Source organism: Mauremys mutica, chromosome 10 (genome assembly GCF_020497125.1).
Source record: "Mauremys mutica isolate MM-2020 ecotype Southern chromosome 10, ASM2049712v1, whole genome shotgun sequence".
Taxonomy (NCBI): domain Eukaryota; kingdom Metazoa; phylum Chordata; order Testudines; family Geoemydidae; genus Mauremys; species Mauremys mutica.
The window spans coordinates 20191173-20218198 of NC_059081.1; the positions used below are offsets into that span (position 1 = coordinate 20191173).

The 27026-nt window shown below is 39.3% G+C and overlaps 1 protein-coding gene and 1 long non-coding RNA gene across 2 annotated transcripts in view; one reads left to right on the forward strand and one right to left on the reverse strand.

Annotated features, from left to right (window-relative positions):
• The window catches only part of LOC123378771 (von Willebrand factor D and EGF domain-containing protein-like), a 258695-nt gene that overhangs the window by 153534 nt on the left and 78135 nt on the right, over positions 1–27026 (reverse strand). Inside the window, exons 4-8 of the mRNA XM_045032909.1 lie at positions 20960–21025; positions 20431–20663; positions 9177–9266; positions 5937–6072; positions 1179–1396 (exon numbers count right to left, since the gene is read on the reverse strand). Coding sequence (XP_044888844.1) covers positions 1179–1396; positions 5937–6072; positions 9177–9266; positions 20431–20663; positions 20960–21025 — 743 coding nt within the window. The remainder of the gene's footprint in view (positions 1–1178; positions 1397–5936; positions 6073–9176; positions 9267–20430; positions 20664–20959; positions 21026–27026) is intronic.
• Positions 1670–12196, forward strand: LOC123378772. Its single transcript, XR_006582726.1, has 3 exons — positions 1670–1755; positions 11820–11903; positions 12069–12196. It is a non-coding gene; the product is annotated as an uncharacterized LOC123378772 (long non-coding RNA).

The following is a 27026-nucleotide window of genomic DNA, read 5'->3' on the forward strand; positions in this document are numbered from 1 at the left end:
GATTAAAGGTGCCTTTATCATCATAAAGACAATATTTAAAATATTTAATATAAAGACAATATTGAGGAAGAAAGGAAATTTGTCATGATACTTTTTAAAGATACAAATACAGTACTTTGGATCTAATTTTGATCTCACTTCCTCCAGTGTAAATCAGGCAAAACTCCACTAAAATCATTAAGTTGATACCATTGTACAGCCATGGTAAGTGAGAATAGAATCAGTGTCACTCTTTGGGTCTTGAAGTAAATGATGCACATAAATCAGGACCAAGGTCATTAATCAGTATGTTTTCTATTGGTAAAAATACACTACATTGGATTTGCCACCTCTTTGTGAACTTTAGTTGAGTGATATGTATGTTCTGACACTGTGGTCCTTTTTAGTCTGTCACATCATAATATTACTGTGGACTTCTATCAGAGCTCTCATCTGAGAATCAACAGGGCACAAACAATGGGCCAAATTGTGTGTGCCTCACTCACTTGAACAGGCCTGCTGAAGGAAATGTAAGTAAAGGAAGCAGGATTTGGCTCATTAATTAATTCTCATTATATTAATAATGCCCATTTTGTACATGGATAAACAGAGATACAGGGGGGTTAAGTGCCTCCTTAGAGGCCTCATAATTACTGGCAGGGCTGAAAATAGAACACCGAAATCCTGACTCTCAGTCCCCTTCTCAAATTACCTGGCCACTCTCTGACCCGTTATTTATTTTTTTGTTCAGTGTGGCAGTGGGGAATCATAACCCAGAGAACAGTTCTTGCAGGGAAGCTTTGCCTTGGCTTCACTCTATGAACCACAGTCTAAGTGTGGGTTATGTGCTTTTTTTGAATTTCTTCCCCTGAGTGTTTTCTTTTCCTCCTAAAGAACTGATCATTCCAAACTGGCCCTCCCTCCCTCCCCGCAAAACACACACACACACACAAATGTGATTGTGTGTAGAATCCAGCTGTTGGCCCTACTGATGTGCTGGCCGATAATCAAAACAAACCTGTTAAAGCAAAACGCTCCACAGATTAATTTCTTTGGCATATTAAGTCACTGTGCTGAGTTAATGTGCTCACAGTGAGGAAGTTTATACAGCTAAGACTTATTGCCTTCCCCCCTCCCCCCTTCATAGTAAAACTCCCACTGAAGTTTGCCATGTTTCCCAAGTTATTTGAGTAACCAACCTTTACATCCTTTGGTGCATATGCTCTCCAGAGTAGTTCGCTCCTTGTGACTGGCTCAGCTCTGATATAGCTGGTGCGGTCTCCATCCTGGGCAAAGTCTGTCACAGCTGTCACAGTGAGTGAGGCTCTTGCACAACTGCCTTCTGTACAGGGCATATGCAGGAGATCCACTTGGCATGTCGAAAGGGCTATGTTTGGGGGGCCCAGTAATAAGTTATCTAAAATGTACAGGAACATTGCGCCTGAGAAAAGATATTACCTGGTTGTCCCCACCATCTTTACTGTCAGACATAAATGTTCTACTTTCAGACACACACATTAATCGAAACCACATGGGTTTTGTGTGCAAACTGTTGTTATGACTAACTTGATCTGATATCGCTATGCAAATGGTCACTGCATTTCTTCTTGCAATCGATGTTTTTATGAAGACCCAGTTGCATGCCTTTATATTCACAGATGCAAATATCTTCTCAAGTGACACTCTTATCTATATGGCGAAGAGCCCATGGGATGAAGATGAATAATTCTCATGACTAGGAATAAGATTGTGTTTCAGGAAGATGCACTTGCCAAGGTACTTACAAAATTATTATCAGTTTATGCCTGAGACAAAGGATGGTGCAGTGGTTAGGGTCCTAGCCTAAGACTGGATAGACCTAGGTTCAACTTCCCGCTCTGCCAGAGACTTTCTGTGGGACCGTGGGCAAGGGCCTCAGTTCTCCATCTATAAATTGGAGATAAAAGCACTTTCCTACCTTACAATCAGATTGTGAGGATAAATACATTCAAAGATTAAGAGCTGCTCTGATACTAAGGTAATGAGAGCTAGACAAGCACCTAACATAGAAAAGTGCTGGAGACCGGGGGACTGAATCTGGCTGCTCACAGAGCTGGTGATGCAATGACATTGTAAGATTACTCATGCCGCTTTACCCCTGTGCTTCAGCTCTTACTTAAAATGACCAACTCTAAGCGTGAGAGGGTAGCTGTCTTCATGCCTTTTCAGTCCTTAGTCTCAGTTTTAAAGTCACAAATCTGGGGTCCTGTTAATGCCATCTATTGTGGTTTTTTTTCATGTGGACACTTATCCATTAAGAAATGGTCTGAGACAGGGTTGCTGCCTCTGAGGGACAAAAAACTGGGACATCCAGGATGTTCTTGAGCTCATTAAACTGAACTGCTGGCAATATGTACTGAGCAACTTTACAGGTTTCCAGGGACAGCGACCACAAAAAAAAAAAAAGGACAATCCTGGGAAAGCCTGGATACATGGCAGCCTTACTCTGAGATCACCACTTTTTCCACAGAGGATACTGAATAACCATTGGATTGTAATAACAGCCACCAACTCTGAATTTGAAATATTTAGCCCAAAGTGATCCATTCAAAAGCCCAGTGGTTTCTTTGAACACACAAGGGGAAATCGTCGCCCTATTGAAGTCAACAGAAGGTTTGCCATTGACTTCAGTGGGGCCAGGATTTCACACAGTTTCCACAGTCTGAGCCAACACCTACAGTATGACAAGAAATGTTGGGAATTGGATTAATTTGGTAAAAACAAAGGGATTATTCATAATTCATGGATTTGCTTCTTAATTTATATTCAGCTGGTGTAAAAATATTCAAACATCTTTCCAAATAATCAGTATTTCATACCTTATGGAAAAGTCCTATACAATGTAACTGAGATTAAACCCATAGATTCTATACACCTTGAACTATGGCATTTAATAGAGAAGTATTTCTCATATCAAATCCTTAAGGGCGAGTTTATAATTGTGTAGCAAAGTTCTGGATCATTTTCAAGGTTTTTTTAGTCAGTTAAACAGAAGCTTTCCATAAAGGACAGTTATTGCCATTGTAGCCATACGAGGTTTGCTCACTACCCAGAACAGAAGTTTAAAATCAAACAAAATAATCTTGTTAAAATAACAGAGATACACATAAAACAAGCAGCACAACAACGGCTCTGTTGTGTCCTCGGATTCATTATATTCTCTAAACCGAGAGATATATTTCTATGCTTTTAATTGGCTTTCTCAATGCTTATTACCTACATAATTAACACAACAGTGGTGTTAAATGGACTCAACTCGACACAGAGTTTGTCATTTAATTTCTTTTAGCATAAATGACTAAAAACTAAAATAGCCTTTATTTCCAATGTGTAGGACTGTGGCCAATTTAAATCTTACTGTATTTAAAAGGCCGTAGCTTTCTTTCAAACAAAAAACAAATGCAACTAAAGCACTGAATAAACATTCTTGCAAAGTACATATGCATACATAAAGCAGAAGATGTTTATAGACATTTATCATCTCAGTTGAACATATGTGGGCCAATGACATACAGACAAACAGCCTCAGGGTAGACCAATCAAGGGCAATAGTTGGTTATTAGTTTAAACTGCATAAATGAGTTGATTAAAAGGGACAGAAACTTGTCACTTCTGCAACAGCTTCTTTCCAAGGCTAGTTAATTGGTACAGTTGTATCTCCATCTCTGCATCTCTCAGCACCAACTTGTCAAGTTCATTAACACATTGAAAATAAATCTACTTCTGGAAACTTTCTCGGTCAGTCTCCCTTAGAATATTAAGAGACTGATAAAACATGCAGTGAAAAGGGAGCGGGTCCCTGCCAAGCAAGTTTGTATTAGATGCTAACTTTGGCAGAATAGCTTCTGCAGTCTCTTGTTAGTTCACTGCCCATAAATTCGCCATTAGCCAGATTTTCAAAGGTGCCTAACCTCTTCTGGTGCTTTTGAAAATTCCACTAGGTGCCTATCTGCATATTTACGCACCTAAATACCTTTACTAATCTGGCCCTGTGAGCTTAAAGAATGCTCACTTGGTAGGCTGACACAGCCAGGCAGCCAAAAGGAATATGTGGAACAGTGCACCACTAAGTCACGAGCAAATTCAAACCACTCCATGTATGGAAGCCAACACAGCTGCTGAAACCACAAGGTACAGTTTTTTATCCCCTTTGTTGTCTGTGCTTGTTCTGAGGATTGGGAGAAAAAGGAGAGCGATTTCAGCGCATTTAAGTGAATGTTTCTGAAAATCAGGGAGATTAAAAAAGGATGAGAAGAAAGAGTGGGGTGGTAGATTGAACCTCAGCAGAGGATTATTGATTTTTTTGTTTTGTTTTAGAAGAAGTTCTATATAATGAATATGTCAGCGGCCGATTAAATGGGGAAGGCAAAGGTATGGGGTGAAATCTGGCCTTATTTAAGTCTAGGGGAACTTTGCCATTGATTTCAGTGGTCCAGGATTTCACCCGTGGAGCAGGGGTTGTTTAAAAAATTCTCATCAGTGGTAAAACCAGCACATAGCAAAAGTCACACTTTCTTTTATTTTAAAAAAATATCCCAGAGCTTGTATGTTGTTTTGCCTTGAGCTTTTAAGATGAGATGTTACATTTAACAGGTGGACAAATGCTCTGGTGGGCCTGATTGTGATCCTGTCTCCAAAAGCAACAGCCATTGACTTCAAGGGAACAGCACACACTGGAGGACAGCAGAATTAGTCCCTTGATAGAAAAAGTTTTTGGTTGTTAGGTGATGAAAATGGAAAATGAAAATCCATAATTTCTGGATGTGAGCAGAATTACATCACTCTGGCCTTGGAAAAAATATTTGCTGATTAAGATAGGAAAATGTTTCTTTAGGTAAAATTTGTTAACATTCCCAAGCGAACAACTTAGAAAGTGATCAATAGTATGTCACAAAAATTAATGCAGTGTTATTTTTGCCATGTTGGTCTCAGGATATGAGAGAGACAAACTCTGTGGAACTTGAAAGATTGCCTCTTTCACGAACAGAAATTGGTCCAACAAAAGATATTACCTCACCCACCTTGTCTCTATCATGTTCCAGTCCACCAAAAAACCCCAAACAAATGAAAACCAGAAAACAAACCAACAAAAAAAAACCTTTATATTTTCATTTTCTAGAAAAGGACTGTAATGTAGAACTAATTCTTGATATTTTTAAAAGGGAAAAACTACTAAATTCCTAACTTCCACACCCTTCTTGGGGTATGTACCGATATTGGGAAAATTAGGTTATATGGGATACAAAACAATATCTGAAATGTTTCATGATTTTCTTCTCCGTCCAAAAGTCTTTGATATCCTGGTGGTGCAAAGACTTAAAAATGTGTATAACATTACATAGATGAATAGTCCCACTGAAGTCACTTGGACTCCTCAAGTGTGTAGAACTGAGGCTTTATAGCATTGGCTCTTTGGGATACTGACTGGACCTAACCATAAGTTTCTAACTTCAATAAAATCACAATTTATCCAGAAAAAGATGCAAAATCTGTTCAATTATTTATTTATTTTTTATTGAGCTAGCTCTTGAATTATCTGATGATGTTCTGAGTGACCATCAATAAGTGATGAGATTGTTCTAAGTGTCACTCTGGTTAAGAACCATTCAGGATGCAGAACCTTGTAATGCTATTTTATAAACCTAAATGTTTTAAAAAAATCCTTTTATTTATCATTATTTCTCTAATAAATCACAATGAACTATGATGTTGCTATTATTGAAATTGCTTAATGTACCGGCAACAAACCATGAGTGATTTTCTCATCTACTTTGTTTTACAAGCTAACATGCTATTTAGTTTTTTCAACCTTTCAACATTATCTAAATGTTGTAATTTCCCTTTAAATTCATTGTACCATATAACTTGCAAAAAGTACATAGTTGCAATGAATTAACTACAACGTACAAAATTCTTACCAGAATCTTCAGTTTTCAGCTGTAAAGTAATTTTACAGATGTCACCTTGACCTTGGCAGATAATAGGTACAGTACTTAGAATGGTCAAAACATGTTCTTTGTCATCCTCTGAAATTTGTAATGACTCTGGTGTAAACTGGAAGTAAAATACATGATCAATCTTAGATAATTATGATAGAAAAATAAGACAAAATTATTTCTGAAACATAAAAATGATTTTTTCTTTTTAACCAAAAAAACTGACAAATTCATGATCATAATTTCTGATAAAGTAATCATTGTCTCTAGTTTCAAAAGGTAAAATTGCTTTTTAAGCTTTTACAGTATGTTCAGGAATTAGGAAACTATTTGCAGTTGTCATCAGTAGTCTGTAACAGTTTCTTCTTTCCTGGTCTGAAAAGAATCTTAAAAAAATAAAAAGCCCTGAAAACAATAGGATAGCACGGAATTTTTTTTTTCAGTATCCCTTTAAAAAAAGAACTCGTTACAGTGGACTGAGAGGTATATTTTCACTGATCATGGGCTAGAGTGTGACAGTACCACAAGCCCTGCATATGAGGTGGCACACTGGTGCACTGCCCCAGGAGCAGGGCAGTTCAGTGCAGTTCCCTCCTTGTTCCCTGTTCTTGCACCAGGGGAAAAGAATCTGTTAGTGGCTCAAACATGAAGCAGATTATTTCCCCTTCTATGCTAGCATAGCTCTACGGTCTTGTGCATTCCAGAGCAAAGCCAAAACTCCAGCCACTCCCCACTCCCTCCTTGCCCACCTGCTCTGGTGGCTAGTACACAGCACTCTTACCCTTGCCCATCTGAACCCAAAGTCTGGGTAGTGCATATGTGTGAGCTGAGGCTATCTCCCTTTAATGCCCCTGCGTGGGTGTGTAGCCCAAGAGACAATCTGGCTCTGCATAATTATGTATTTCATTTATACAGGACAATGCTTTTCACTACTAAGGATCCAGGTGTGTTTTGTGATAACCTGTGGGTCGAATTCTGCTTTTGGTTACATTAGATCAGCTCCTATTGACTTCAGGGGGAACTGTGCACATTTATCTAGGGGCAGATCTGGGATCTTTATACAGTGGTTGCTCATAAAAATGCTCCTACTTTGCCTTTGATAACTAAAAACCATTACCAGCATACTTGCAGTGTTCTCTGTAATTAGTATAGGTAAATCCTAGAAAATAATGTGAATACTAAAGCAGTACTACAAGACATGGCCACTGGACCAAAGATCATTCAAAATTGATTTGGAAACAATATTTGGTTGGAAACAACTACCAAATCCATTTTCTATACTGCAGCCATGAAAGTGGTATCTAATCACCTTACAAAATTAAATGATCTAAATAAGGCAGTCTACCCATAAGCATGATTTTTTTCAGTCTCTTCCCTTGACCTTATACAGGTGTTTGTTAGAACTTCATTTTTCTCTCCTCATCCTTATGGTCTGAATGCAGTGACATTCTGACTTAAATTCATAGACTTTAAGGCCAGAAGAGCCCACCATAATCATCTAGTCTGAGCTCCTGCACATTACAGGCCGCAGACAGTCACCCATCCACACCCATAACCTCTGGCTGAGTTACTCAAGTCATCAAATCTTGACTTAAAGACTTCAAGTTACAGAGAATCCATCATTTACTCTATTTCAAAACAGCAAGGGAGTCATGCCCCATGCTGCAGAAGAAGGCAAAAACAAAGAAAAATGCAGGGTCTCTGTCAATCTGATCTAGGGGAAAACTCCTTCCCAGCCCCAAATTTGGTGATCTGTTAGATCATGAGTATGTTGGCAAGCCCCACTAGCCAGATACTTGGGAAAGAATTCTCTGTAGTAACTCAGAGCCCTCTCCATCTAGTGTCCCATCACCAGCCATTGGAGACATTTGCTAACAGCCATTGCAGATGGACCATATGCCATTGTAGGCTACCTAATCATACCATCCCCTCCATAAACTTATCAAGTTCAGTCTTGAAACAGGTGAGGTTTTTGCCCCCACTACTCCTCTTGGAAGGCTGTTCCAGAACTTTACTTCTCTCATGGTTAGAAACCTTCATCTAATTTCAAGTTTAAACTTGGTGGTGGCCAGTGTATATTCATTTAGTTTTGTGCCAGTGTTGGCCCTTAATGTAAATAACTCCTTTCCCTCCCTGGTGTTTATCCTTCTTATGTATTTATAGAGAGCAATCATTTTTCCACTCAACCTTCATTTTGTGAGGCTAAACAAGCCAACCTCCTTAAGTCTCCTCTCATAAAGTAGTTTCTCCATTCTTCCCATCATCCGAGTAGCCCATCTCTACACCTGTTCCAGTTTGAATTCATCTTTCTTAAACATGGAAGACCAGGACTGCGTGCAGTATTCCAGATAAGATCTCACCAGTGACCACGTCACACTGGTGGCTCATAGTCATCCTGTGATCAACCAATACCCCCAAGTCTTTCTCTTCTGTCTCTTCCAACTGATAAGTCTCCAGTTTATTGTAAAAATTCTTGTTGTTTAGTCCCAAAGTGCATGACCCTGCAGTTCACACTATTAAATGTTGTCCCATTTCCATCACTCCAGTATTCAAGGTCAGCCAAATCTTCCTGTATTGTGTTACAATCCTTCTTTGTATTGGCAATACTTCTCAATTTAGTGTCATCTGCTAATTTTATTAGTGCATTGCTACTTTTTTGTGCCAGGATCATTAAAGAAAATGTTAATGAAGATTGGTCTCAAGACCAATCCCTGAGGAACTCCACTAGTAACCTCCCTGCAGCCCGATAGTTCACCTTTCAGCATGTCCCGTTGTAGTCTCCCCTTTAGCCAGTTCCTTACCCACCTTTTAATTCTCATATTAATCACCATCTACTCCAATTTAACTAGAACAATATCAAATGCTTTTCTGAAATCCAGGTAGATTAGATCCACTGCACATAGGTCTGGCACGCCTAACCTTGTACATAGTCACTGGAATGCATCTGGACATGTGCTAGAAGGTGCATGAAGCACTTTTGCATACTTTTTATGTTCTGACAGTGTCAGCACCTAGACACTACCGTGAATGCTTTAGAAAGGCTTACAGAATGGCATGTAATTTATTAAGACATTTTCTCACTGGGCATGTAGAAGCTACATTAATTATGATCATCAAGTCCTATTTTCTTGTGTATTGTGTTCCAGAGTATGTTGGTTAATATTCAGATATTCTTCAGTGACATGCTGGATAAGAGCAGTACATCAAGGACATCTGCATTACCTTAATCCCTGCATAGAATCCATCGCTCTCTTCAGGAAATGACTGCTGATCAGGAGAGTCCCTCATAAAAGCGGTGACAGTGCAAAAGATCTGTAATAAATAAATAGCTTTACTGAAATAAAGTGGAAGGGAAACAGTTATGCATCTTCACTAGTTATCTTGGTGGTTGCTGTTTTTACCTCTAGAACTGACTTTTTTTAGGAGTTGTTGTTTGATCATATTTGTAAACCCTGAGGAGTTAAGGTATTTTTGACTCATTTATTAAAAAAAGGAGTTTAAGGTCCCAATCTCAGCGATTAATAGCACTTAACATATCATAGCACTTTCAGATCTCCAAGCATGTTATAAAGGCGAGTATTATCATCCTATTAGAGGGAGGCTGATTCAGGAGCTGAAACAACTTGTAGAAGGTCACAGTGTAGTCCAGTGATAGGGCCAAGAATAGAACCTAGTTTGCAGACCACTACCCTATCCACTGGCTCTCACTGACTGACTCCTTTTAGTCCATATTTTTGAGACTATATTTTATGTTGGACCAACCTCACAATCATCCACCCTCAGAAATAGTCTCAGCATCATTAAAGCCCTTTGGGACAGATGCTTTGGAAACATGGAATATTCAAAGACTATTTTATCTATACTATAAATGTTATATAGATCTTTGTGGGCATGCTGTGGCTTGTATTCCTGGATCAATGGGTGAACAAAAGATGTTTCCTGCAGGAACTAAAGTCAGTGGGATGTAATTAATGCAAATCCCCAGTCCTGAAAAAAATCCAGGCAGGACACAAGTCCTTTTGACATTTTACCCCTTGGGGAAATACCATATCCTGGGTTGACCATTTCAAGATGCCTAACAATGCAAAGGACTTGAGATCGTATATATGGGAGAGGAGTCACTCACCTTCAATACAGAAATGACACGAGACTGTGATCAATAGAGACAGGCCCTGCAGAAAGGATCTGAAGAACTTTAAAACCTACCCAGGTCTCTGTGTGGAAGATGGGTAACTATCTGCTAAACAAGACATGTGTACACGCTGTTTATTGTTTTTATGACAATTTTTTTCTGTGATGATTTTGTTCTGGCTAGTATTTTGCTATATGGAAGCTGGCTAGTTATCGGTGAACCCTGTCATTGCTGAACTAGTTACACTTTGTGAGGCAATCTGCAGGAGTCTGCAGACTAATTCCCCAGTCTGGAGGGAGAGGGTTGCGGGATCCTGCCCCAAGAAAGGTAATGGCTAGAGGCCTGAGACTTAAGTGGGGTTCCCTTACAGAGTCCAGGAGGGGGTCAGAGGTACAGTTACCTCAGGATCTATGATGCCCTCTTTATGTTTTGTCTCAAGTCCTGATCATGAGAAGCTGTGTACTCCATTTTGCCTGATGTATTATAAAAGTGTTATCTAAATGATAAAGACCTGTCAACAAGGTTTATCTTTTAAAAAGCACAATGTATCAGGCCAATTATGTTTTATTCCTAGGACAGTCAGGCAACCTGATTCTCTGCTGAGGCTGCACACTATCTACTATCCTATTTTTTTTTTAAATAAATGGTTTCTTGTTTCAGAAAACCAAAACTGCAAACCCATTCCCTTGAGCACAAGATTACACAATACATATATCCCTTAAAACAAACTCCAACAGAATACTAGACTATAGTTATTAATTTCTGGTTACTCCTCATCACTGCAATAACAGATTGTGACTCCCTAAATCAATTCCAGACTTTCAACAGTAACCTGGCATGGGGAGCTAGGCTCACCTAGCTTATTTGGTATTATGAGTAAGCTTCTTTGGTCTGATTATCAGAAGAACTCTGCACTTTGGTTGTGTTATTTCATCCAGAAGTGTCACATTGATGGCTACTGGGTTCTGAGCACTTTTGGAAAATCAGTTCTTACGTAGGAGCCTAAATAGGTGACTAGAGATGTGCAAACTGGTTCAGAACAAATAAGAATACTCTCAAACACTCATAGCCATGTAAACCCAAATCACTTTCCAGGTTTGTATAAGGCACTACTCTCCTTCCCTCTTCAACTCCATATGTGTCATGGCTCCCTCGTCCCCTGCCTGTATATTACAATTTACCTTCTAATTTTGTAGCCGTTCTGGGAATCCTTCCATCCTAACTTATTTGTGCCCATTCAGAATACTAGAAATGTTTCGAGTGCTATATGGATCTCACCTAGATCCTTGAACCTGAAGAATTAAGTATTTTGTTTGCTGTTCCCTCTAGATCCAAGTGGATTATTCTCAGTTCCATCTCAGACACTTTTTCTCAAGGTCATTTATATGTGCACTCCAGCACCTTTGTTTTTATTTCAGATTTTGTTACTGACAGACCATCTACCATACCACCTCAGGTTGGTGAGGGGAACCAGTATTCTTCCTTATTTTCAATAGAATCCTTTTCATCTTACCTCAGATTTGCCCCTTTCCAACAACAGAAGTAAGTAATCACCTCCTACTCTAAAGTCACAGTTCCTCAACTTCCGTGTATTTAGACAGTTTCTCTCTAAAGCACAATTGTAAAAGAGGTGTGTTGTACAATTTTGTTCCTTGTTATCACTAGGGATTTATTATCCCTCAAGGCCCACATTCTATCTATGAAGTTTTAAGAAAGATGTTTTTCTTTCATAGCAGAGGGTAATTGTTGCTGTTCCTCGTGCTGGTCCCATCACCAAAATCAAGAGCCAACAAATCAGTGGCAGCAGAAAAAAAGAAGTAAGTCAGAAAATATCTGTTCCCTCTTGCCCCTCCCCCCAAGTGAAAAAATGATTGCATTACACATCTCAGAGTGCGTATCCAATGCAGCTTCATTGCAGATATAATATTTACACAGACTATGGTAAAACTTGCTGAGCTGTTTTGTACTTTTTGCTTCAACAGTTTTAGCCAAGAATAATCACACGGCGACTTCCATTTGAAAACACCACTTTGAGAATCCCTGCCAAGAAGAGAGAGACAATTAAAGCTGTCAGGATTGCTCACTAGGAGGCTGAAAAGAAAAGCAAGGGGCGGATCTGTCTAAGGATTCCAAGACAGATAGTAAGTAAGATGGCATGCATCTTTGAAAATGCCTCAGTAACCCGTCTTGTTTCCTGTTCCCAAAATATATTTTCCTTGTTGCAGAACAAAGTGACTTAGTTGTTTATTTAGAAACTTTTTATTAAAGCAAAGTTACAAGAGAACATGAACATGCCATACCGTACACTGTTTATTCAGGATCACGTAGACATTAGAAGAACCTGGCTAAAGATTCTGGCTTACTGGCTTGGGAGTATCCTCCTCTGAGTATGCTAGAAAGGGTGACTGAATGTCTACATAGCTGTCCTCTAAGAGGGCATGCTTTTAGGATATGTTCTGCACATAAAACATTACATTAAAAAATATAGAGATGATACATAGCTGTATTTAAAATACCATTAAAATATCATCCCACGCTTGTATATGGCCATGTATTTTTGACAAGCAAAAAGTAGAATACCTTGAATAATAGGCACCTCTTATGTATTGGGTAAAATCAGTAGGACTTGTGAAGATTAGTATAGTATTTGCAAATCAAAATGTATAGACACTGAACTTGTTCTAGCATTACATTTTATTCTTGTCTTTTTTATTCTTCTTCTTCCTCTTTAGTTTCTTCTTTACCTAGTAGGTGTACTCATCTCTTCATAATCATCAGATATGTTCTTTGGCCACTGAGCTACAGGTTGACAGTTTGCCACATAATTATTATTATACTTCTTCTTGGGAGGTTTTTTGCCTTCAGCCAAATACCACCTCCTCTTCTCCAGCTCAGGAATCAGCAATATTTTTTTTTCATATCAACATATCATTTAAACCAAAGAGATAATAACAACAGTGATGGCACCTTGCTGACAACAGTGACAAGTGAGATGATATTTTTCACTAACTCCTCACATCTTTTTAAATAAAAGTATATTTTGTCTTCATCCCTTTTAAAGCAATAGCAATCTGTGAAGGGGACTTCAGACACCATAATCCAATTGCTTCAGGTTGTGGTTTGCTTCCTTGCATCTATGTATCTGAAATTATTTCTTTAGGGCAAAATCCACTGTTAGGCAGAAAATGATAAAACAAAAAGGGTTTAAAAAATTCTGTTTTCAAGCTAGGGCTGCCTTCTGCCCTCAGGTGCAATTCCTATTGAATTCTTCAGATTCACGTCTGCTTCATTTTGAAATCAATGGGAGCAGTGTATTCAACCAAAGGCTGAATTTGATCTTTAATGTTGGAGTGAGGGAACTGGATGGCTTTGGGAACTGGTCATGGTATATAGAGCATTAATCTCTAAAGAGGCCTTGTTCCAGTCATTGACAATTTTTTTTCCTCAGCATCTTGCATGACAAACTCTCATAGATTCATAGAGTTTAAGGCTAGAAGGGACCTAATCTGACCTCCTATATATCACAGATCATTACATTTCATCCAGTTACCCCTGTATTATGTCCAATAACTTGTCTGACTAAAGACATCAAGAGATGGAGAATCCACCACTTCCCTGGGTAGTTTGTTCCAATGATTAATCACCCTCAAAGTTAGATATTTGTGCCTTATTTCTAATTTGAACTAGTCTGGCTTCAGCTTCCAGCCATTGTAATTTGTTATACCTTTACCCAGAAGATCAAAAAGTCCTTTAGTATCTTGTATTTTCTTTGTGTGAAGGTATTCATACACTGTAATCAAGTCACCTCTCAATCTTCTTTTTGCTAGACTAAAGAGATTGAGCTCTTTAAGTCTCTCACCATAAAACATTTCCTCCAGCCCAGGAATAATTTTTTGTTTCTTTTTTCTGCACCCTCTCCAGTTTTTTAACATCCTTTTTAAATGCTGGGAACCAGAACTGTATACAGTATCCCAGCATAGGTCTCACAAATGCCATATAGAGAGGTAAAATCACCTTCTGCTCCTACTCACTGCTCTGTCTTTTATACTTCCAATGATTTCATTCGCCCTTTTTGCCACAACTTTGCATGTTGAGTTGCTTTTCCTTTTAAGAGTCACAGCTCCATAATTTTACAGTCCCCATACGTATGGTTTGCGTTCCTTGTTCCTACATGTGTAACTTTGAATTTGGCTGTAGTGAAATGCATTTTATTTGAATGTGCACAGGTTATCAAGCTATCCAGATCTCTCTGTTTGACTGCCCTATTCTCATAATTATTTACAACTCTGCCAAATTTTAACAGCCGTGGTTTTATTGATTTCCGGATCACTGATGAAAATGTTGAATAGTATCAATCCTTGTGGAACCCCAATAGAAATGCCCATATTCAATGATTTCCCTTTGATAACTACTTTGAGCTCTCTGTTAGCCAGTCCTGAATCCATTTAACATATGCTTTATTGGTATTATCGAGTTCTAATTTTTAATCAGAGTGTCATGCAGTACTAAAGCAAATGTCTTAAAAAAGCCTAAGTATATTATATCTACACAGTGACCTTTATCAACCAAAGTTATAATCTCATCAAAGAATAAAATCAGATTTGTTTCCCAAGGCCTATTTTCTATAAAACCATGTTAATTGGCATTAATTACAATCCTATACTTTAATTCTTTATCAACTGAAACTCTTATCAGCTTTTTCATTATTTGTGAAATCCAACATCTTGGCCCCACTGGCAGTCTTAAAACTGTCACTAGCCTCTAGGTTCCTAAATCACCCAGGCACCTAAGTTTGCACCAGTGGATATGCACAAAAGTGCCTAAGTCCTGACACCATGTGACATTTCCAAGGGGTGCCCAGGGTTGCTCCAAAGCAAGAGTCTCAAATTAGGTGTTCTCCCACCTATCTTATCAGTAGGACCTGATCCCTTAGGTGTCTGTCTCATTGATTTCAAGGGGAATTAAGGACATACCCTGTTTGGGTGCTTTTAAAAATCCCACTATGTGCCCATCTGTACTTTTAGACACCTAAATGCCTTTGAAAATCTCACCCTAAGGGCCTAAGTCACTTTTTAAAATGGAATTTAGGCATCTAAGACACTTAAGTGAGTTTGAATATTGTACCTCTTACTCATGTTTGCCTGGAGTGTGCCCAAGCAATACTGAGTTTTAGGATGTGCAGACAATAATTACAAATAATCCCAGTTTATGGATGTGGGCTTGGGTCAGTGATTAGGTCAGGTAATGAGGCACCATATGATTGCAGCATCCTTATAAGCAAGAGCCTGCTCCATTAGAGAGGGAGAGAGAGGTTACAAAAGACTGGGGCAGGAAGAGTTGGTACCTGGTGCCAGGATACGAGGGCAAAGAGGAGAGGGGCCAGCAGGGAAGCACCTCCAGGGCATCCAGAGGGAAAAGTCTATCTGCAGCGAGGGACAAGAGCAAAATCTCTTCGAGGGAATTAAGATTCCAGGAGGGTGTAATGGACTGCCAAGGGAGAGTCTAGCTTTGAGTTAACTGTTATTTTAATGAACCAGACCTGAAGGGAAGCGTAAACACAAAGCACCAGTTGTGGCTTGTTTGGCTACAGAAGGAAAGAAACTGAGGCAGTGGTAGGACCTGACACCTGATGAGGTGAAATGCTACACCATGCAAATTCTAGCATTAACATAGTAAAAATACATGGGAAAGCATGATGTAAGCTAACCTATATACAAAAACAAAGTCTCTACCAGCCTTCAAACAGCCAAACTGCAGGCAAAAGTGCACAGCAAAACAGCCTCTATGTAGCAGACCTTCACATACACCTAGTGGTGGGCAATTTCAAAGGTTTCAAAATTTGAAAACTGACCCAACCAATCGAGGATCAGCTCCTTTGTAGACTATATATCCCCCTTTGCCCACAGATTTTCTCCCTTTAGACCTACTAGTGATGATTTTCTGCAAGGAAGTACCAGTGGGTTGCTCACCATGTTCTGCCAACCACCCAACTCAAAGTGTGGAGAAGACATTTGAAAATGTATTTTAAGAATGTCTGCAGTCTCCTGCTAGATAGATTTTAACATTTATGTCAAATCACTTACCTAGAGGAGGTGGTAATTAAAGAAGAGAAAAACCTCCTTCCCTACTTTGAGTGGAAGTTAAACTGTTCTCCTTCGTATGTTAAAGCAGGATAGATGTTAGATTACATTCTTTTGTACTAGGTTCTGTATTTCTGGTGTCACAAATGGTGTTTCTGTATCAGCCACCAGCTTGGAAAGGCAGGTTTTATTTAAATATTTATTTTAAAATGAATATTATAGTTCATGGATGGTGACAACTTCTTTCTCGCCATATGAAATTTAACAATTGCCGCGCTGAGCAAACCTGCCCCCGGCCCCAACCCCTTTTTTAGCATAACTTATTACACGCACTCTGCCTACCATAATTTAAAAATGTCTGTGCCTCTAGGACTGGATTGACCTCTGTCAATATTGTATAAATAAGACTTAGGACTGCTAGGATTTTCAAATCAGGTGGAATGGGCTTCTTTCAGTGTTTATGTAGCAATAGCAGCATATTAAAGATATATTTAATGTTGCAATAGTTTCACTAACATTATGCTGGCATCATATTGTCTGAAATAACAAAATCAGAGCCCAAAGTGTGTGTGTGTTGGGGGAGAGGGAATGCACACATGAACATTTTGGAGAAATATCTTTGGCTGTTTAGACTATAGAGAAGTCAATAAAAGTTCAAACATCATTGGCCCAGTAAGTCTCAATTACTCTTTAAGGGCCTATTAAAGCTATTAAATCGTTTCAATGTATATTGAAACATATTGATGGATAGTCTGTTATATGCCATATCATATTATCAGGAGACATTATGATGAATGAAAAGTGGTGTAGATATCAATCACATAAGAGATGATTTAAAAACACATCTTTTCTGTTGACAATATTATGTCAAGGAATGAACGGAGAAGATCCTTAGTTTGGATAAAGATTATAAATAAAGCAACTCCTAAAATTCATCTGCAAAAGCATTAGGGCTGAATTTAAACCATGTGTAAGTGGATAAAAAATGGAATAAGCAGAACCAAGTGATTTTAGTAGAGTTATACCTGATACACCAGGTCCTAATTTGGCCCATTTGGAACAAATTCTACCCTCATTTACACCCAGGCAACCTCACTTACTTCTGTGGGTAGAACATAGTCCTTAGGACTCCCTCTCTGGATTGTGGAAGGGGCAGGGAAAAGCCAGTGAAAAGATGCATCTGACTTATCAGCCCCGATCTTGCACAGCCTCTATCTGCAAGGCTCTGGCCTTAGTTTAAAGCTAACCTGACCCCGCAGAATCCCTTATGTTGCCTCCATGGGTGCAGGGGCTTGCAAACTGCTTTCACCTGTGCTCACAGGGTTGACTCTGGCCTGATTTTCTTCTCACTTTCGCCAGACGTAAACTAGTGTAATTCTATTGATCCATGGAGTTGCTCCTGATTTACACCAGTGCAAGTGAAAGGAGAATTAGGCCCGTCATAACTATTATTAGGAACCCAAGGTGGAACAGCAAACATGGTAGCGTGCTTTTTAAAATCTTTATGTGAAATATTTTCGAGTAAAATTCCTGTTTACAGTTAATGCATCATTGCCTGATTTCACCGATGACAATTTGTGGATAATTATAAATATTCAAATAGGCCATGAAAATCTTTTAAAAAAGAGTTCTAGTGGTGAACTGAACATCTCAGTCTAAACTTGATAAATTAAACATGTGGGTTTCAGCAGAAGACAGAACAGGGCTTTTGAAACAACTTTTAATATCATAAAAATTGTCTCATAACGGCTAGATGACACTACTAGTTAACAGAACTGCTTCTCCCCTCCAGGATTGTTTAAATCTGGACTGAATTGATTGCAACTGAAATTATTTTGATGACAATAGATATCTCTCTGTAACACAAGCTCACCATGAAGTCTGGCAGAATTAGTTTGTCTGACTCAAATGCAGGTAGCATAATTATGAGAAGAAACTAGCAAAAGTGTCTAGATTTAACCACGGTTATAAATGACTCACCTTTATAAGAATTTAAATAAACATATTCATATTTCTTAATGTGAATTCTTATTCAAGAAAAGATTCAAAACACAAGACTGTTTACAACCTATGTTTAATATGGGGCTATTATAGCTGGCAGTGTTTATTCTTTCAGTACTATATAGCATCACTAATGGTTCTTTGTTTATAAATTATGAACCTAATTTAACTTTTAAAGTCTGATTTTTGTGCTGTGGATGGCCATGAATTTATATACAAGTCAATTTTTTCATGTTTTGTACTGGTGTCTGGTTGTGGTGCTTTTGTTTCTGTTTTTTTGTTGTTGTTGTTGGAACTAAATCAGTGTTGCTATGTAAGCCATTAAATGTATTGCTCAAAGATTGTTCTGTAATGAACTCCATCTTTCAGCATACAATTGAACCAAGGAATCAGTCTCAGAAAGGCAGAACACCATGAAAAAGACCATGAAATAAATCTCCATATACTTTAAAATTTCATATTCTTTCATATTCTTTTTTGTGAAAAGATGATATTATGGGTCTGTCCATCAGTTTAAAAATTACTCAATGCTTGAACTGGATGTGCCTGTGCCTTTACCCCAAGTTCATTCTCCTGCTAGGTGGAAAAAATACTGAGTAAAAGTTGGAGCATTTTTCTCTGTTCCCTCCGCCCCCCAGCTTGTGCCAACTTTATGGCATTTGACCTGCAATATATACATCATACAGTCAAGCTTTTTTATGTCAGTACTTAAGGAATTAGGTACACTAGTTCTAGTGTTGCCCAACAGGGGCACCTTATCTATTTCACTCCAGGCGGTGTAAGGAATAAATCAACAGGAATACAGCACTTCCATCTAATAAGATTCATGCAAGTAATCTGCAGTTTTTTTGATTTAAGCATACACAAACATAATCCAATAGGTTTAGAACAGCCCAGATATTTACCTAACATCTGGAACAATATTGAGTAATTAACAGCAGGTTTACAGTGGCCAGTTGTTCACCCACCGGGGGAGAAAGGGTGTCAGGAAAAACGACTCTCAAGATGGCTTGAGAGGACTACTCCAAAGTACATTCTATGAGCTAATCTTTTATAACTAACTTCTACAAAACACATAGGCCATAATAATCCCGACTAGATCATCACTTTTCTAACTTTCAATAAACTTTTAATATCAGAGGCATCTAGACTGAAGGTTTTCCGACCATCAAGGTTTTTAGTCTCAATTGTTTACTTGTTTATCCCCTCCTCACATTCTAATTAGCAGAAACTGTGGCTAGTTTTGATCTTGCTTCTGAAAGGTCCTGCTCCTGTCTCCAAATTAACCCTTAACTATGTGGTGTTCTATTTCATTACTTCAGGATGGCTGAATGGTCATAATATGGTTCTAATTAGTTTGATCACATTCTGGGGTATGCACACCCCTCAAATCCAGGGCAACACTAGAAGCAGGAAAACTCATCCCTGCCCCTAGACTTGAGGCATCAGTCTCAGCCCATCTCAGGCCTAGGTCTCAACAGGGCATAGAAGGGAGAACTGGGCCCTCCCTCTTCACCAGGGCTCAGCCAATGGCCCTGTGGGAAGCATCACCAGCTGAGTCCTTCATGTGGAAGATCAAAGTCTGCCGCTTTGGGCTACTTCCTACCTCTTTTCTCTTTCAGCTCAGGGCATGGTCCCATACAGTCCAAATAACCATGAGTTGAACAGAGTTCAGATGATCAGAGCCCCACAGGGACTGCCAGTTCTCAAAAAGGCTGAGGGGTTTGGAGAAAGCACTGCCTGTTGCTTGCACTCACCAGCACCGTGGTCCCATCCCTGTTCCAACCTTCCATGTGACTTTTCAGGAAAAGGCCTGTCTTCCCTCCAATCTGTTCACTCTCTTCCATTCGCCTGGGCTTCTAAGCTCCTTCTAACCTGCTCTTCCAGATGGAGCATGCTCTGCAGGCCTGGGAGTCTGGGGCTACCAGGGCCCAGCATTGTCCTTGAACCCCTTCAAACCCAATGTGGTGTTTGGTACACCCCATCACATATCATTAATGAAAATACGAAGAAAATAAGTAAAGTGGAGGATTTATATGAATAGCATCTAATAGAGATGTTAGAGGTTCTGACCTTGACAAATAGTATTTAATAATCCTGCTTTAAAATGCAATCCCATTTAAAATGCAATCCCATTCTCTTATATTAGGTGTAAGTGCTGCCAGTGGGGAATAGAGTTAATAAACGCCAAACAAAAATTCTACAAGAGGATTCAGTTCCTCTGAATGTTTGACCTTGTTTGCAGAGTTCAGGAAAGCATTACCGTATCTCCCAATCTGAAATTAACTCCATCCATCTCCACGTAGGCAAATGTCTGCAGAGTTGTGTCACGATGAATCTGTTCTTTCATGCTGGATGTGGAAAGGCGTGACCAAACCACCACGTACTGCAAAGGCTGATTTGAGGATGGATGATGGTAAGCACATTTGAGATGGACACTGGCTCTCACAACCTCAGGAGTAATCACTGGTTGTAAAGTCAGGTTTGGGAGTTTTCCTGGAGAGAAAAGGGATAAATAGCATAACTGTTCTTTCATCAAGTAGAAATGAACATAACGAAATGTGCCAATAATATTATATTGCTATTTTCTTTCTGTTCCATTATTTTGATATAAATAGGAAGAAAAATAGTATTTTTTACTACAGTGAAAATAAAGGATGTAGCTAATCTAAAAATAATTAACAGTTGCTCTTACAGTTCTTGTATTTGGCCTGTAATTTTGTCCTGTATATGAAAAGAATATCTCTGAATACTAATCATACATTTGCTATTAGTTAATTTTATTTAACTACCCTGGCAAATACCTTCAACTTCAGATTCCCCTGGAGCACAGGCCTTTGGTTTCAACTCTGTAACAGCTAAAGAAAAGGTATGCCAATGTACTATACTAAAGATATGAGCTGGTATATAAATACTTCTTCCCCATTGGCCCTCAAAGAAGACCTAATTCATAGCCCCATGTAATGAGGACCCTTCTATGTTATTCTAAGATGTATTTGGCACTCTACCAATAGAGATAATAATATGGAATGTGTTGGTGCCCACCCTGGCTCACTCCCAGTGCACTGTGGATAATTACCTCTGCTCTAAAAATATTTTCTCTTCTATATGCTTCAGTAAATAATTTGAGTCTAAAACCTTTCCTGTAAACTTTATGTTAAGAGTGGAAACAAAAAAGTGTAATACTGGGAGTCAATACATTATCCTTCCGTCTCTAGAGGCCTAGTTTCAAATGGAACACAGACCTATTTCAGATATTTTGAAGGGACTAAATTAAGGAATTTTTTGGAGGAATGTTTTGGGAGCCTGTGACACTAAGCCCACTACTGTAACAATCTTTGTGTAAAATATGCCTTGTGAGGTGGTATTTGAAAACTAATAACTCACTGATCACTAATATTCTTGTATGATGTATGTATGCAGTGGGTATTAACAGTTATGGATACATGCTAGAATTATGACTAAAGTGTGTTTAAACCAGGCATGTCAGAGGGAGTTTGTAAACTGGTCTGCCTTAGATAAAGGAATGTGTATGTGATGCTCTGACTAGCCCAATCTTCAGGCAAAGACAATGAATGTCCACTTTTACATATTAGGTAGAGAAAAGCTATTAAGCTAAAAAGTGGGGGAAGAAAGAGCATGGAGCGTCTTTTACTACCAGACTCCATGTTGCCTTTCTCATAGTTTGCCTTTGAGAGGTAACCTTGAGAAGAATTCATTTAAAAGATTTACTGGTCTATAATGATGGGGGAGAGGGGCAGGCTGAACCTCAAGTGATAAGCAATTGAATCAACTGATTGTATACAATATTACTGTATTATAAAAATGTACATAGTGAGGGCTTTCCTGAAAGCTAAGGGTACACTGGTGATTGATATCATTGTGAAATGTATGTATTAACATTATGAGAGGAAATATGGACACTTAATGATATGTTTTATATCTATGGCTAAATAGGGGGAAACAGGTTCCATTCCAGATAGACGCGAAAGCAGCTATTTAACTGTCTCCTATGTAAATTAAGCATGGTGGACTCAAAACAGTTGCAGCCCCATTTACATGCACGGAGATGGGAAAAACAGCATCAGGTCATCCTGCCTCTTGAAACAAAGTAATTGAACTTTGGAAGATATAAGCAAAGACGGGAGCCATTTTTGGCACTTATCCCTAGACAGACACAAGGGAACAGAGCTCTTGGAAGATGAAAAAGATGGCTCCTTCAACTGGGGGGATGGGAGGAGGGTATTGACATCTCTGGGAACTGAATATAAGTGAGAAAAAGGATCTTGAAGAAAGCCTGTACCTTGCTAGATTAAGTTTTAGATTTTAGGTGCATGTTTTCACTTTCATTTGCTTGTAACCCTTTCTAACTTTATCTCTTAGATTTAACTCACTTAAAATTCTATCTTCTTTTGTTAATATATTTCTTTTACTATTAATTTAAATCATAAGTGCTATGTTTGAATTAAAGGAAATGTTAACTCCAGTCAATGTGGCGGGCTGGTGGCTTTTGTGTCTTTTTTAGAGGAACAAATGGAACATATTTTTTCTCTGAACTGTCCAGCAGAGGGCTGGACATTACAGTGTACCTGGTTTTGGGAAAATTGAGAAATGGGATTATGTTGGGGTCACCCTGCAAGCAGTAATCAAGGCTGGTGGAAGCCAACATGGGGTGGGGAGCTGTAGAGAGGTTGCTGTGGTCAGAGCTGCTGAACCAGGACTGTTTTATGTATTAAGAGTTTTATATATTAAGGCCACAGATTTTAAAACATAATAGCACATAGACTCTCACGGTGTGACCTGCATGCTGGTAGTGAGCATCCCAGGTTGGGAGCTACAGCTGTAAAGCATTGTAAGGCATACAGGGTTGTGAGGCAAGTGGCAACATAACCCTTTACTGGCCTGGATTGCACTCCAAACCCTGTGACTGAGCCCAAGAGATTAAAACATGAAACAGTTGTATCAGAATGAAGAATCAATATGTTAACATCTTTCTAGGGCAAAAAACATGAGGTAGAAAAGGGAACAGGAGTGTCTTAAAATAGGGACTTGGTAGTTAGAGGCTAATCCATTTATGCACTAAGGGAAGCTGCCTCAAAGTATGGCTCAGATCATGACTTCCTGCAGAAAATGATACAAGGGGTTGAGTTTAGGAAACCAACTCATGGGAGGGTGAGAGCAGGATAAGCCCTTACTCTCACAGATACCTTTCCCAGCCATATCCACTTCCTGAACTTAAGAAGGTCCAAACCATGGAGTTTCTGAGTTTTTCATGCTGAATGTGGAAAGTGCTGAATAGTTTTTATAGCATTTGGCAGGAGAGGCATTAGCTCTACAACTCTTCCTCAGAGAGAATTTTTGACACACACAGTGGATTTCCCCCCCCCCCATTTGTTCCCTCCATGGCAAAACATGTTACCACCGGTTCAGCTTTTATTACTCCTTATCTAGTCTTTTGGATCTTCTTCTGTGTTTGCAATGAACTGTCACGTACAGTATGAAGGTGTTATTCATGTAGCTCCCACACAGTTGGGCTTGTTGACTTCAGGATCGCTGATTAGTGATCTTGTGAGTCTCCCTGTGTGAAGGCAGTGCACTATTCATGAATCCAGATATGTGAGAATGGCTGAAATACAGGACTGCTACTGTGGTGTGTAGATGAATGAAGTACAAAACATCCAACCTAAAGGGAAAAGAGAACAGGGCAAACTTCCCTCTATCCCAACTGGAAAGCTGGGTTCATTCTCCAATGGTTTGCCATTGCTGGTGTCAGTTTAACAGGAAGGCCTAGCAAACTGAGGTAGTTGGTAAGGGTGGTTGATTTTTTTTTTTTTGAGAGGAGGGATGTCTCTGAAATTATTAAAAATTACTTTTAACATAATTTTTCATTTTTCAGAAAAACTTCAACTGTGAGTTTTTAATCTTTATTGTTAAAATTTTCCTTTTCAGAATAGAGGAAGAAATCCTACTTTAGCTGTTTTTTTTTTATACTGCTCTCCTTTTTCCAGTGGTAAGGTAAAAAAAAAAAAGTTGCTGAAAGTGAGAAAACAAAACTACTTTCTCCTGACTGGAAAAAGTTGGAACAAAGTTGGTTTTTTTTGTTTGTTTGTTTTTTTTAAGAGCATTTTTTCTCCCATTTTCTACTTTTCTTTGCCTTTAAAAAAACTGGAAAAAGGAAAAACATGAACATTTTTAATAAACTGTTTTTCTAAAGGATACAACATTTTTAATTTCAGTTAATAAATTCCATTTGGAATATTTTCATCATAAAAATGTTTTCATCACGGGGAAAAAAAAAAAGACACGCTCTTTATATTGTGCCTAACCGTAAAGTGGTAATCCTAGTTTCTCAATGTGTCATGTTCATGACAGCTAATATGCAAAAAAATGCTGAAATGAAAGTCTGAAGGTATTTTTCTCTTTGAGAAAGGAGAACCATTTCTATCTGAATCTATATGCACATGAACACTCTAAAAGTTCAGAAGGTGGAAGCGAGTGAGCAATTGCTTTCTGATATTCCTTTGTCTCCTACCTACCGAAGAGAGGTTAGAGCTCTTGTAGTAGGCTGGAAATTATTTCTGACTAGAGTAATTACATAAATGTCATGAAAAGCTGTTATCTTATCAGATTTTTCTTTTCTTTTCTTTTCAGGGCTGCAGACTTATCTTTTTTTGGAATACTGGATTACTTAGATAAGAGCAAGTCTTAGATACACTACCTACAAAGAAACAGAAAAAAAATGCTTGAATTAGCCACTTCACCACTTCAAACCAAAACAGAGACAAAGACAGTAGTAAAGTTTACATGTGAACTGTAAGCAAGCTAAGTACACTTCAGTAATATACACCAGATTACATTTAGCACTGGTAATAACAGCTATTCCTCAGGAACACATTGGAGTGCTGCAGATTTATTTGCTGCACAGTCTGCATCTTACTAGGAGCAATGCTTGATTTGCAAGATCACTGGCTGTATTTCAAAGAAACCTTATTGAGGTTGCAGGAACAAACCATCCCGATGTGTAGGAAGAAAAGTAAATATGGCAGGCGACCAGCTTGGCTTAACAGTGAAATCCTTGCTCGTCTTAAACACAAAAGAACAGCTTACAAGAAGTGGAAGATTGGACAAATAACCAGGGAGGAGTATAAAAGTATTGTTCAGGCATGCAGGTGTGAAATCAGGAAGGCCAAATCACACTTGGAGTTGCAGCTAGCCGGAGATGTTAGGAGTAACAAGAAGGGTTTCTTTAGGTATGTTAGCAACTGGAAGAAAGTCAAGGAAAGTGTGGGCCCCTTGCTGAATGAGGGAGGGAACCTAGTGACAGAGGATGTGGAGAAAGCTAGTGTACTCAGTGCTTTTTTTGCCTCTGTCTTCACAGACAAGGTCAGCTCCCAGACAGCTGCACTCTGCAGCACGGTATGGGGAGGAGGTGACCAGCTCTCTGTGGAGAAAGAAGTAGTTCGGGGCTATTTAGGAAAGCTGGACGAGCACAAGTCCATGGGGCCGGATGCGCTGCATCCGAGGGTGCTAAAGGAGTTGGCCGATGAGATTGCAGAGCCATTGGCCATTATCTTTGAAAAATCATGGCGATCAGGGGAGGTCCCGGATGACTGGAAAAAAGCTAATGTAGTGCCCATCTTTAAAAAAGGGAAGAAGGAAGATCCAGGGAACTACAGGCCAGTCAGTCTCACCTCAGTCCCTGGAAAAATCATGGAACAGGTCCTCAAGGAATCAATCCTGAACCACTTAAAGGAAGGGAAAGTGATCAGGAACAGTCAGCATGGATTCACCAAGGGCAAGTCATGCCTGACTAACCTAATTGCCTTCTATGACGAGATAACCGGCTCTGTGGATGAGGGGAAAGCAGTGGATGTACTATTTCTGGACTTTAGCAAAGCTTTTGATACAGTCTCCCACAGTATTCTTGCCAGCAAGTTAAAGAAGTATGGGCTGGATGAATGGACAGTAAGAAGGATAGAAAACTGCCTAGATGGTCGGGCTCAACGGGTAGTGATCAATGGTTCCATGTCTAGTTGGCAGCCGGTATCAAGTGGAGTGCCCCAAGGGTCAGTGCTGGGGCCGGTTTTATTCAATATCTTCATTAACGATCTGGAGGATGGTGTGGACTGCACCCTTAGCAAGTTTGCAGATGACACTAAACTGGGAGGAGTGGTTGATACGCTGGAGGGTAGGGCTAGGATACAGAGGGACCTAGACAAATTAGAGGATTGGGCCAAAAGAAATATGATGAGGTTCAACAAGGACAAGTGCAGAGTCCTGCACTTAGGACGGAAGAATCCCATGCACTGCTACAGACTAGGTACCGAATGGCTGGGCAGCTGTTCTGCAGAAAAGGACCTAGGGGTTACGGTGGACGAAAAGCTGAATATGAGTCAACAGTGTGCCCTTGTTGCCAAGAAGGCTAATGGCATTTTGGGTTGTATAAGTAGGGGCATTTCCAGCAGATCGAGGGATGTGATCATTCCCCTCTACTCAGCACTGGTGAGGCCTCATTTGGAGTACTGTGTCCAGTTTTGGGCCCCACACTACAAGAAGGATGTGGATAAATTGGAGAGAGTCCAGCGGAGGGCAACAAAAATGATTAGGGGGCTGGAGCACATGACTTATGAGGAGAGGCTGAGGGAACTGGGATTGTTTAGTCTGCAGAAGAGAAGAATGAAGCGGGATTTGATAGCTGCTTTCAACTACCTGAAAGGGGGTTCCAAAGAGGATGGATCTAGACTGTTCTCAGTGGTAGAAGATGACAGAACAAGGAGTAATGGTCTCAAGTTGCAGAGGGGGAGGTTTAGGCTGGATATTAGGAAAAACTTTTTCACTACTAGGGTGGTGAAGAACTGG